This window comes from Saccopteryx bilineata, chromosome 1 (assembly GCF_036850765.1).
Source record: "Saccopteryx bilineata isolate mSacBil1 chromosome 1, mSacBil1_pri_phased_curated, whole genome shotgun sequence".
NCBI classification, from domain to species: Eukaryota; Metazoa; Chordata; class Mammalia; order Chiroptera; family Emballonuridae; genus Saccopteryx; species Saccopteryx bilineata.
Window position 1 is genome coordinate 85,361,048 of NC_089490.1, and position 12,707 is coordinate 85,373,754.

General features: G+C 55.0%; 1 protein-coding gene across 2 annotated transcripts; it reads left to right on the forward strand.

Annotated features, from left to right (window-relative positions):
• Positions 1-2,126: 2,126 nt before the first annotated feature.
• CYP2D6 (cytochrome P450 family 2 subfamily D member 6) lies at positions 2,127-10,085 on the forward strand. 2 transcript variants are annotated; one of them, XM_066256410.1, is made up of 11 exons: positions 2,127-2,212; positions 4,716-4,774; positions 5,531-5,776; positions 6,775-6,946; positions 7,499-7,651; positions 7,746-7,906; positions 8,315-8,491; positions 8,665-8,806; positions 9,021-9,208; positions 9,583-9,724; positions 9,827-10,085. In XM_066256410.1, the coding sequence occupies exons 3-11, from the start codon at positions 5,588-5,590 to the stop codon at positions 10,003-10,005; spliced, it is 1,503 nt and encodes a 500-aa protein (XP_066112507.1). In that variant the 5' UTR covers positions 2,127-2,212; positions 4,716-4,774; positions 5,531-5,587; the 3' UTR covers positions 10,006-10,085. The 2 variants fall into 2 exon arrangements, with proteins under 2 accessions (XP_066112507.1, XP_066112515.1); XM_066256418.1 differs by having other exon boundaries at positions 2,136-2,212; positions 4,716-4,810.
• Positions 10,086-12,707: the final 2,622 nt, after the last annotated feature.

Sequence of the window (12,707 nt, forward strand, 5' to 3'; positions counted from 1 at the left end):
GGACAAAAAAATTCTTGTAAGGCCTTAAGAAGGGGTTAGTGCATCTTTCGGGGGTCACTCTGCCGTGGGGATAAAATAGCTGTTTCACAAACAGTTTTATTTAAAAAAAAATCAAAAAAATAATAAACTTCATTTTAACCTTGTTTCCTTTCTTGTTTTATATAAAGCAAATGCGTCTTTTCCTCCTCCTATACCAGCCCCCAGAGGTGGCTTTGGTTCTGCCTCAGAGGAGGCCGCCATCTGACTGCCCAGTCAGTGCCCAGCCTGGTGGCCACAGCCTCTGCAAACACAAACCCTCTGCTCTGCCTCGCCTGGGAGGGCGGAGCACAGCCGGCGTGCAGGGGCGGTCAGATTACCTTAAATTGATAGGAGAACATATTTCCAATCAACATTAATTTTAAAGGTTATAAAAAAAAATGCAATGTTAGTGGACATTTTTAGAGAACAGAAATACTAGAAGGAATGTTGTGAAGTAGAAATAAGCAATTATAAATGAGTTCCTATGTGCTCATCAATTTGGGACTGCAGAAATGGCAGATTAATTTCATTTTAATGGCTACATCGAGCAGTGTGGCCCATTTCTCATTCCACTGCGCCAGGGTGGAGGTGGAGGTAGGTGTTCCATGTGGGCTGTAAGACCTGCATAGCAATGACGCCTTTTGAGCCTCTTGGCCGTGACTTTGCATGGACACAGTTCAAGTGAAATTGACAGATTCAGGTGTCAAGGACTAAACCACAAAACCTGAAAAATAAGCATCTTGAGGAAAATATTTTCCTGACAGCAAACAGTTCTTTGTCACTTTGCCTTTTATTCTCCTGTTCCCGACTGACTTGCTGGTGATGCTTGAGCAAAGGACTTGTGATTGTCCTAGCTCTTTGCTCAGACTGGCTTCTGCAATGGCTGCGCACTGGGGAGTGACCAGAGCCCACAGTGACCCCTGCTTTCTGGCCTCCACAGGCAGCTTCTGCTCCTGTGCACCATCTCACCTCCTGCCATTTGTGAGTTCTGTGCATTTTTTAATGTAATTTTTAGGACAGATTCAGGTTTCCAGGAGTGTTGAGCAGAAAGTTCTCATATACCCCTGGCCCACCACGCGCAGCTGCCCCCACTACCAACATCCTTCAGCACAGTGTCACACTTGTCACAATTTGAGAGCTTACTCTGACACACCATTGTCACCACATTCCATAGTTTATATTAGAGTTCATTCTGTGGACTGGACATGTGTATGACATGCATCTGTCACAGTTTAAGGAGTAGCTTCACTGCCCTAAAACTTCTTCCTCCCCTAACTCCTGGCAACCACTGTCTCCTTTGTTTCAGTTTCCAGAATGTCAGTACTGTATGTGGCCTTTTCAGACAGGCTTCTTTCACTTAGTGATAGGCATTTGTTTCCTCCCTGTCTTCATGTCTTGTTAGCTCTTTTTTTTTTTCAGTGCTGAATGACACTCCATTGTCTGGATGACACTTTGGTTGCTTCCAAGTTTTGGCTTTCTTCAACCCGCTATAAACATCCATGTTTTTGCTTGGACATAAGTTTCAACTCCTTTGGGTCAGTACTGAGGAGCTGATTGCTGGACCACATGGTAAGAGATTGTTCTGTTTGTAAGGAACAACAAAACTATCTTTTAATATTTTATTTTATTCATTTTAGAAAGGAGAGAGAGAAGGGGGGAGGAACAGGAAGCATCAACTCCCATATGTGCCTTGACCAGGCAAGCCCAGGGTTTTAAACCAGCCACCTCAGCATTTCCAGGTCAACGCTTTATCCACCACGCCACCACAGGTCAGGCAACAAAACTCTAGTGACTATCATTTTACATTCCCATCAGCAGCAAATGCGAAAATGCGAGTTCCCTGTCAGTCCACGTCCTGGGCAGCAGTGGATGTCAGTGACATCAGTGGTGACCATTCTAGTAGGTGTGGTGAGGGGTTTTTTTTCTTTATATTTAAGTTGTGGTTTAAAGATAAAATTTACCATCTTCACCCAGAAGTGTCCAGCTCAGTAGTGCTAATAGAGTCACTTTGTTATGCAACCGATCTTCAGAACTTTTCCTCTTGCCAAGCCTAAACCGCATGCGGACAAAAGAACTAGAAGGCGGGGCGGCCCAGCCCTCCGCCCGGGGGGCGGAGGCTCCTGCGGAAGTTCAGAGCCAGAGCGGTGCTGGGTCCCAAGAACACGCTGAGCTCCGTGCGGCTGGTGCAAGTCAGGTGAGCACGCCCGTCCCGCGGCGCCCCTGCGCGGTAAGCGCAGGTTCCACCCTTATTTACGGACTCCGGGAAGGACCCCAAATTGAGGGGTTCTGGCCGCAGACGCTGTCATGCCGCGGGGCAGGGGAGGGGGGCAGGGGCAAGGGGAACAAAATGCCACCAACTTGAGGCCCTGCTGGGCGCTACCGCCCCTACCTGCTTTCTAGAGCTCTCAGGAAGGGGTTGGCTCTGCACTGCAGCGGGTGGGGGAACGCAGGCTCTGCTGCTTTCTGGCCCGCCATCTTTCTGACATCAGCTTGGATTCAGTCGCAGGTCACAGTGTCCAGAAGACCCCTGTGCAGGTTGACGACCTGTGAACGTGGGGTCCCTGGGGGCGGGCACTCACTCTTGCCCCAGTAGCTTCACCAGAGCACAGGCCCAAGTAGGGTGAGCTGTGTGCTTCTAAAAAAGAACTTTTAATATGCCAAAGCTGGAGAGCAGTAGCTCAGAGCGTGGGTTTGAGATGGACCCTAATGCTGCTCTGTCACTTTGACTTGAGTGATTCCTGGTGTGTTCTGTAACTTGGGAACCATAAAGCCACCAGACTTGCAGGGTTATGGGGAGGACATGGGGATTGAACAGCAGGGCCTGGCATGCCAGTGCCTGAACAACAGAAGCAGCGATTATGTAATGATGGCAGAAGGCCAGAGGCCCATGATTGCAGTTGTCCTCATGGCTGCCTGTCCTGGACAAAAGGCCCACTTTCTGTCCAGGACTGTAGGGGGAGGGCACTGCCCTTAGTATCTCCATTAGGATGACTGCTTGGGGAGGGTATGACATCCAAAACAAAGGCTAGATAAAGGCAATTTATTGAGGTTCTCTATGACAGACACTCGGGCCATCCTGCCTGCCCTGCTAACACCACCTAATTCTGACAGTCCTGGGTAGAAAGTTATCACCCTCTGGGACAGGGATTTTCAACTAAGACCAGAAGAGAAGTCACAGGCTGGATCTGCAAAATCCAATCTCCCTGCCACCTGGAGGCCCAGGGGCCCTGGTTCTCCACAGCCCAGTCCCCCCACAGACTTCAAAAGCCACAGTCTCCAGCTGCCTCCTTCCCGCTGCCCCTCCCCAGCCCCTGCACAGGACTTTGCAGCGGCACTTCCATCCCACTGCCAGGTCATCCAGCTAAAGTCCTCCATGAAGCCTTGCCATAAAGTCCTGCTCCGGCCTGAGGCAATATTCCTGTGACCCTCAAAGCAGTCTGCACTGCTGGCCTTGCATGTCTGCTGTCTGACTTCCAACCCCTCCTCTTGTGTATGAGCACCGGGGCACAGGCTCCCAGCCTTTTCTTACCGCTGTGTTTCAAGCGCCCAACCCAGCACCTGAGATGTCCAGTGTGACTGGGAGAGAGTCCATGCCCTGGCCAAAACGACGCAGGGAGAGCTGGGCCCCAGCAAGCTACATCCTCTGGGCCTGGGCCTGGTCCTGGCAGGAGTGGGATGTGGGAATTCAGAAAGGAGAGGAACAGTGTTCATACACCAAGCAAGATTTGCAAACATTTAAAGCCAATACTAAGGCTACAAGCATTCTAATGTCGAGAGGCACCCTGGGGAAGAACCCAGTACTCCTACTGTTGGGGAGTGGGGGGGAGATAACTTGGGGGGGTATGGAGTGGGGAGGGCTTGCTTCAGCCCTTCTTTAACTAGCGGAGAGAACCTTCAAGATCAGGAATATTCCAGCTGTTTCCAGAATGAGAGCTTGCCTCACATATCCCTGGAATGGGTGAGGGGGCCCGACCCTTTCCAAGCAATGCCCTTAAGGTCCCCACCTTTGGGCTCTTGGATCTTCAAATTTGATTGGGTTCCCACCAGCTTTGCTGATTTAAAAACTCAAATCCCACCTCCTTTATTGTTGAAGGAGGACGCTGAGGCCTGTAGGCAGCGGCCCTGCCCTGGCATAGTGTGGTCAACCCTCTCCTTAGAGGGGACAGAGAGGGAGAGCCTGGTAACCCCAATCCCAGCTGGAGGGGGCATGCTCTGGGGTGAGGTGATACCAAGGTTTGCAACTTCCCTTGAGGGACAGAGCCCAAGGGGGACCTGGCCCAGGGAGAGGGAGGAGAATCCATACTTACAGTCCCCAGTAAGCCTGCAGGGTCAAGAAATTATTACATCATTGCCATTTGGTTCCCATCCCCTTGTCTCCCAGAAAGAGTTTGAGCAGCTGATGTTCAAAGACAAATGATAATGAGCAGGAGGAAGCAGGCCCACTCCTCTGGAGAGAGAGTCACATCCTGTGCCAAGTTTACCACAGCTCAGTCAACAAAGGGATGTGCCCACCCCATGTTTCTCCGAATCAGGAAAGCAGACCCAGGAATGGAGAGTTGTTAACCTGGGTGGCCACAAGTGCTAGGAGGTCCAAGGACTGATTTGTAACAAACAGGCAAGAGTGCTCAGGCCATCAAACTGGCTTGTCAGGGTGGTCAGGAACTCTAAAAACATCTCTGCTCCTTCACCACCCCCAGGTTCAAACACCACAGCCACACCAGACCAGACCCAGGAAGCTGGGCCAGCAGCTAGCCAGGTGAGGGTCCTCAGCATCGATGCAAGCAGCCTCCAGGTGGGCGGTTGTGTCCAGGCAACCATGGGCCCACTGAGAACTGGGAATGTGTGTACATGTAAGGAATGCATGTGTTAATGTGTGTGGTTTTGTGGCTGTGTGGATGTGTGCATGTGATTGTGTGTCAGCGTGTGAACATGAGGGTAGTGTCTGTGAATGTGTGAGTGTTTTGTGTGATTCTGTGTGTTGAGTGTATTAGTGTGAAGTGAGAGGACACGGAGAACTTCATCCCTCCCCTGCACATGGTCCCTGTGACTTCTCTATAGCACTGGGCAGGGGTCAGTAACAAACCTGGGAGGTGAAGGCCACTCAAGAGGAGGCAGGTGATGTATGGGAAGACAAGGACGTGTTCTGGGGACAAAGCTGTGACCACATTAGGTGTTAGCCTAATGTGATAGGTGGCAGGATCAAGTCTGAAAATCCCTGGTTCTTCCTCGGAGCCTGTACAGAGCTGGGGAGTAACAAGGGAGGTGGACTTCTGATCTCCTCACACCTACCCCAGGAAAGACCCTGGAGAAGACAGAGGGACAGGACTTTTCTGACCACCCCTGAACCTGCTTTCCCCTGACTCCTCCCTGTACCCTACGGCACCACATTCACCCTAGACCGGTTGGCTTGGAACAGAGGGCAAAGGCCAGTCTCAGCTCCCTTTATAAAGAAAGCCCAGGCTGGTCAAGCCCGCAGGGTGTGATGAGGGTGCCCTCCCTGGCCTGGTTCTAGGTGCTAGGTGTGGTGAGGGGTGAGTCCAGTGTGCCCAGTGGACTGAGACAAGCAGCCATGGGGTTGCTGACTGTGGAGGCACTGGGGTCCCTGGCTGTGGTCGTGGCCGTCTTCCTGCTCCTAGTGGACCTGATGCACCGGCGTGTGCGCTGGGCTGCACGCTACCCTCCAGGCCCAATGCCGCTGCCTGGGCTGGGCAACCTGCTGCAGGTGGACTTCCAGGACATGCCTTACAGTATTAACCAGGTGAGAAAGGTTGGGGGGGTGGTCCTGGGGACCCCACCTCACAGCAGACAATGGGTGGTGAGTGAAGACAAAGACTGGATAAGGAGCTGAGCCGAGAAGAGGCAGGTTTGAAAGGCTTCCTGAGTAGGACATTTGTGCAGGGCCTGGTGGACAGTTAAAATATTCCAAAGGTCAGAGAGGGCCAAGACTGAGAGAGTGTGTTGGGAAAACAGCGGTGTTAGGCTTACTCATTGGTTTACCGGCTGCAAGCATTTTGCCTGATTAGTGCATGAACACGTGGCAGCACCACGTGTGTATAGTTTATGTAAGACTACAGGTGCTTGTGCTCAGGGGGATTATGGATGGTGGAGCGCCTGACCACCACTGTGAGGGGCCATTTTGCTGTTCGTTTGCCTGAGAAGCAGTCTTCCCTGCCTGTTTGCTCATCCTCCGTTGCAAGACTATTAAATGGGAATGGCCCAACACCAGCTCCACAGTTCATTTACGGTCTGCCCGAATCCTATGTGAACCTGCCTCACCTTGGCCACTGGCATTACAGAGGAGTTGGAAATTGGCAGTGGGTTTGGGTTCTACTTGGACAGTGCTGAAATTATGTGAGCATGAGTCCCTTCTGTTTAGATCAGGGGGAAAGGTCTTGAAAATGTGTGAGAAGGGTCTGGTCATGAGCCCCATTTAAACCAGTAAATCGAGTTTGTGAGAGGTACACAATAAGTTCAAATCTTTTGCAGTTGTGGGTCCTTGGGCCTCACTTCTCATCTCTATGAACCTGTTTTTACACCTGTTAACTTGTCCTACTGACTATTTTGGTAACCTTTGCAAAGTCATAGTTGGGTGGTCTCCAACATGTGAGGTTCTTGATCAGAGAGAATGTGACCCTCAGGGTCATGAGGCCAGATAAAGTCCTTGCACCCCTTGATGCTGACGGTCCCGGTGTCCCCCAGGCTAGGGCTATGAGACTGAGGCCAGGCGAAACCAACACCCTCTACCCTTGCCTGCAGCTGCGGCGCCGCTTCGGGGACGTGTTCAGCCTGCAGATGGCCTGGACGCCTGTGGTTGTGGTCAACGGGCTGGCGGCCGTGCGTGAAGTGCTGGTGAAACACAACGAGGACACCGCCGACCGCCCACCTGTGCCCATATATAAGCACTTGGGTTTCGGCCCGTTCTCCGAAGGCAAGTGGAGGAGGGAGCAGATCGAGGCTGGGCTGGGATAGGGCCAGTAATGACGTGAGACCCGGCAGACCCAAGTGGACGTGCGGTACAGAGAAGAGTCAGTGAATTTGAAGGGGCGGCAGGCCGAGGGGGAAGCCAGTGCCAAGGGTGGGGAGAGCAGGGTGTAGGCGGGGCCTTAGCTAGCGGAAATGAGATGTCAGGGTGGGTGGGAACGAGGACAGTCAGTGTGGGCGGGGAAGGGGGCGGCAGGACTTTTCCCCCCGAATAGGTGGGTGGGTCAAGGTGGGCTCTGCAACGAGGGGGGCCAAGACCTGCCACCAGCAGGAGGGAGCTGGCGAGCAGTGTGGGCGGACAGAGTGGGACATGTCCCTAGCTGGGTGGGGTTGTCAAAGTGGGCGAGATTCGGTGGGGTGAAGGACGGTTACTGCGGACGTGGCAGGACTGAGCCTGTACCGAAAGAGGCAGGACTGGTGGGCCGGGGCCTGCGGGGGCAGGAGGACAGGAGAGGCGGGGCCAGGGCACACAGGACCTCGCTTACTTTCCCGGCCCCAGGGGTGCTTCTCGCGCGCTACGGGCATGCGTGGCGCGAGCAGCGGCGCTTCTCCCTGTATACTCTGCGCAACTTCGGCCTGGGCAAGAAGTCCCTGGAGCAGTGGGTGACCGAGGAGGCCACCTACCTCTCTGCCACCTTCGCTGACCACGCCGGTGAGTGCTGGGGCTGAGAGGCGGGAGATAAGGAAGGAGAAGCTGGGGAAGAGGAGATGGAGGCGACCCCCTGATCGGCACTGTCCTCTCCTAGGACGCCCCTTTAGCCCCAATGCCCTCCTAAGTAAAGCGGTGAGCAACGTGATCGCCTCCCTCATCTACGGGCGCCGCTTTGAATACAATGACCCGCGTTTCCTCAAGCTGTTGGACCTACTGGAGACCGGATTGAAGGAGGAGGCGGGTCTCCTGCGAGAGGTGGGGGAAGGCGACAAGTCCCGCTGGGCGAGCACGGTGGAAGGCAGGGGAGGGGAATTTATATAGAGGGGCCTTGAAGAAAGGGCATTTCAGAAGACGCCCCTGCAAGAGCAAAGACCTGGGGGCGGGAAAATTTCAGACAACGGAGATGGGAGAGGTGGGTCAGGGTCAAACGCTTCAGGAGCTGAGGAAACTGTACCACCTCCTGTAGAAGTCTCAGTACCAACGACTGGTAGATTTTAGGTTTATCTTTTTGGCAGCCCAGGCCAGGAGAGAGGGTCGAGGCCAGCATGTAGGTAGAAACTGGGTCAATGGTAGCAACACCTTGGAGGCAGCTGGGGCCTGACTTGTCAAGGGGAACATCAGAGCCCAGGACCAGCCAGGGCCCCACATCTGTGGCCTTCACAGATGTTGAACGCAGTCCCAATACTCCTGCACGTCCCTGGGCTGGCTACCAAGATCTTTGCTGGGCAGAAAGCTTTCATGGCCATTCTGGATGAGCTGATCACTGAGCACAAAATGACCCGGGACCCGGCCCAGCCACCCCGAGACCTGACTGATGCCTTTCTGGATGAGGTGGAGAAGGTGAAAGCTGCCAGGGATGGAGCCAGGGGTTGTGGGTTGTGCCACGAGGTAAACCCAGGCAAGGTGGGGCCTGTGTATCACCCAGTGACCTGGCACCCAGGCTGCTGGGTGTATTCTGGGCCACTTGGGGACTTCTTTCCTATGCCCCTGAGTCCACTCTCTGCATGGCCCAGGCCAAGGGGGACCCCAAGAGCAGCTTCAATGATGAGAACCTGCGCATTGTGGCTTCGGACTTGTTCTCTGCTGGAATGGTGACCACCTCAGCCACGCTGGCCTGGGCCCTCCTGCTCATGATCCTGTATCCAGATGTGCAGTGTGAGCCTAGCCTGGGAGCCAGGTGGGATGGGTGAGGGAGGAAAGGAACAGCCTGGGACCCCTGAGCTTGGTTTGGCTACCAAAAGCTCTAAGCAGAGGCTGGGTCCTGACTCTGAGGTAAGACTGACCTCTTCCTCCACATGGACACAGCTCCCAGAAGAGATCGGTGCCCAGCCGCTGGGTCTGACCACTGGGGGGATGCTTGTCTGTCCAGGCCGTGTCCAACAGGAGATCGATGAGGTAATAGGACAGGCGCGGCAACCAGAGATGAAGGACCAGTCCCAAATGCCCTTCACCATGGCCGTGGTCCATGAGGTGCAGCGCTTTGGGGACATTCTCCCACTGGGCTTACCCCACATGACATCCCGCGACATTGAAGTACAGGGTTTCCTCATCCCCAAGGTAGGTCTTTGGCCCTCCTCACCCCTGTTGAGCACCACCTACCATCTGGTAGCCCTAACAAAGCCACTGACTGGAACCCAAGCCACCCACTCAGTTGCCCAGGCACTGACTTCCCATCCTGGGTGGGTATGGGGAGGAGAGCAGAGGCAGGGCTGGCCCTGTTCAGACCCCCAGTTGAGTAGGGAAGACAAACTGTGTTGGAGGGGCCTGTGCATGCTGACAGGTGGCAGTGAGGGTCTCTTGGCCCTGAGGGAACAGGGACAGTGCCAGGACAGGTGTGCTCCAGGTAGTGTGTGTGTGCCCATGCATGTTTGGTGGCAGGGGTCCCAGCATCCCCAGCCCAGACCTCACCCATGTCAGGCTTCTCTTGCCAGGGGACAACGCTTGTCATCAACCTGTCGTCAGTGCTGAAGGATGAGACCGTCTGGAAGGAACCCTTGCACTTCCGCCCTGAGCACTTCCTAGATGCCCAAGGCCACTTTGTCAAGCAGGCAGCCTTCATGCCTTTCTCAACAGGTACCTTCTCAGCCCAGCTTGCTGGCCAGTCCTGGTCCCAAGGGAGTCAGAGAGCTGGAGCCCAGCCCCCAGGCTCACTGAGCCCTCCCATACCATCCACAGGCCGCCGCACGTGCCTCGGGGAGCCCCTGGCCCGCATGGAGCTCTTCCTTTTCTTCACTTGCCTCCTGCAGCGCTTCAGCTTCTCAGTGCCCGCTGGGCAGCCCTGCCCCAGCAACCACGGTGTCTATGCCTTTCTGATGACCCCAGCCCCCTACCAGCTCTGTGCTGTGCCTCGCTAGACGTGGGTACCAAGCCCCCAGCCCGCTCCTCAGCTAGGAGCCCTGATGTACAATAAACCAGTCTGGTGGTTCCAGCCTTACTTTTGAGTCCCACCAAGGCCCTTAACCAGCTCCTGGCAGTGATGGGGCCTCCACAGCCCTCCAGGGCCAGTGCCGACCATGCCTTATCCATCCTAGCATTTGACACCATTTGAGAGATGGGTACTGAGGCTCAGAAAGTTACAGCTTACACCCCCACCACTTATGGGGACCCAATACTGGCTACTTGGGTTGGTGACCAAATCTACACATAGGTCCCCACTTCTGGAAGAGGCTGGACTAGGCAGACCCTGTGGGGTGGGGAGGGCCTCACTCAGCCTGATGTCACCCACCAGCGGCACAGGCTGGCAGCTCAGCCAGCACCATCAAGTCTGCTCCCCCACTTCACCTAAGACACCTCAGAAGGCTGGTAGCACAGGAAGACTGGGAAGCAGTATGCCGGTTAGCACCCAGGCTGTTGTTGGGTGCTAGAGCTCTCCTGGGAAGCCTAATGCAGCCCAGAAGCCAGCCATCTCCCTGAGCCTCTCAGTCACCCCAACATTGGCTGCTCATGTGCCAGCCCCTGCCAGGTAAGAGTTGCCTCATGGCCAGGCTGGAGCTGGAGGACACCTTCTGGGTTCTAACCAGGGCATGGCCCTCTGACTGGGCAATTCAGGCCCACTCTCAGGCTTGGCCAGGGGCAGAGAATGAACCCATGTGCTACAGGCATATGCTTGAACCCACGTGATGGTGGGGTGGCCATGGGAGAAAGAAGTCACGTGGGAACCATGCAGAAGACAGCCTGGCTCTCATCCTTGTTCTGTCACAACACTGTGTGACCCCTGGGCTTCTATTTTCCTCTTTAGCCAATAAGACTGCATCCCATGGCCACTGGGCCCTGTCTTCCTGCTCTGACTCTAGGCTTGACCTTATTAGCCTGCCATCCTCCCCGTGCCCACTCTCAGACTTGGCTGGTTCAGGACTGAGCACACAGGCAGTGCCCAAGGGTTTCTAATGACTGTCTGCCTGTTCAAGTTTTAGGAAGACCCCTTGATGCATTTAGTTAACAGCTTAGGGACTCTGGACACACAGGACAGCAGACCGCATCCAACAGCATCAATAGTATCCCTGATGGGTCCCCTCAATGTCTTCTCAATGCCCTCATGATTGGGAGTACCTGGCTCACAGCACTCAGGGAACTCGTCTGTCCCCTGACATGGAGTGAGGGCCAGCCAAGGCCCCATTAGCCTCTCCAGAGTATCCACTGTTGCGTCAGGCCTGGTGGCCGGAGGCGGTGCTCCTGCAGCTCGTTGGGATGGAGTGCAGCTGGAGCTACACTGGGTCTGTAGGGACGTGAGACCCTGAAAGGAGGCAGTGGGGTCACATAGGCATCACCTGGTGCATTTATTGGATAGTTTGTCATTCGTGGTTCTGAGTCTCAGGGTTGTCAGAGGCTAGGGACCAGCTGAGCCAGAGCTTCCTCAGGAGCTGACGGACCCATCCCCTGGGCCTTTCCTCCTTGCTCTTCACCTCAGAAGCCTCTACAAAACACAAACAGGCATGCCCTGTGGGCCCCTTGCTTGAAGGGACCTTTCCCCATGGCGAGGGTACCACTGATTGTGGGGTGGGGAAGGGAGCAGGTTAGCACTGATACAGGTGCTCCTCCAGCCAAGGGGAATGCTCTGGAGTCCCACCAGCCAAGGAGGAGGCAGGAGGCTCATCCAGGAAGAGCCAGGTATCCAGGTATCCGTAACTTCTCCCCTCCTGAGAGGAGCTAGACTATCTGTGACCCCCCACAAGGCCATGGGGATAGGGAGGAAGGTGGGCCAGCTGCAGCAGGGTGCCGTCCACGCTTACCAAAGGGATATGCAGCAGTCTCCTTCCGGACCTTTTTATTTCCCTGTGAAAGAAGATTGTGCAGATGGGGAAACTGAGGCCTCCACGAGAAGTCGGGGGAGGCCAGGATTCAGACTACCTTACTTGTACCGTGTGTGCTGCTCTGGCCCCATCATCTTGGGGGTGCTCCAGCCTTCTACCCTGCAGTCTCTGGGCTCCCCAGTGGGACACCCCCTTGAGATGTTCCAATTGAAGCACCAGGCTTCCTTACCTCACAGCCTGGGGTCCCTGCCACCTTCTTCTCCTCAGCCACTTCCTTCCCAGCAGGAATGGGGCTGGCTGCTGCTTCCCCTGAGGACCTCCCCTCCCCCCCATCCTGAGACAGGATGTCAGTCTCCTCCTTGGGGGCAGCATCATTCAGTCCTCCCATCACCTTGGGGGTCATGGCCTGCCAGGAGAGACAAGGGAACATACTATGGGTCGGAAGGTCCTCAGGACGCCTCGTCCCTCCCCAGGCTCCACACTTGGGCTGTAGATGTTCTTTGTTTTGGGGGGAAGTCCTTCCTTTCTCTGCTGGAGCTGTGGCGGGGTTGTAAGTTTCCTGGAGGGCTACCCCTGGGACTCCTGGCCATAAGCAGGGGCATCCTTGGGTCCCATGGAGCTCTGACAGGAGACAGCCCCAGCCCCGGGCCTTCCAGGGGAGGCCTGCCTCACTTACCTTAGAGGTTTCCTTCTTCCTACTCTTGATTCTGCGTCTCTACAGAAGGGAACAGCCGTGAGTGGCTGGGACTCCTTCCCTGCCCACCCTGTCCTTTCACTGTGTCTACCAAGGGTTCCCAGGACAGCTG

Coding starts and splice junctions, on each gene's coding strand:
- CYP2D6 (XM_066256410.1), top strand. CDS start 5,588: ATGGGGTTGCTGACTGTGGAGGCACTGGGGTCCCTGGCTGTGGTCGTG. Junction 5,777..6,774: donor TGCCTTACAGTATTAACCAG/GTGAGAAAGGTT, acceptor CCTTGCCTGCAG/CTGCGGCGCCGCTTCGGGGA. Junction 7,907..8,314: donor AGGCGGGTCTCCTGCGAGAG/GTGGGGGAAGGC, acceptor TGGCCTTCACAG/ATGTTGAACGCAGTCCCAAT.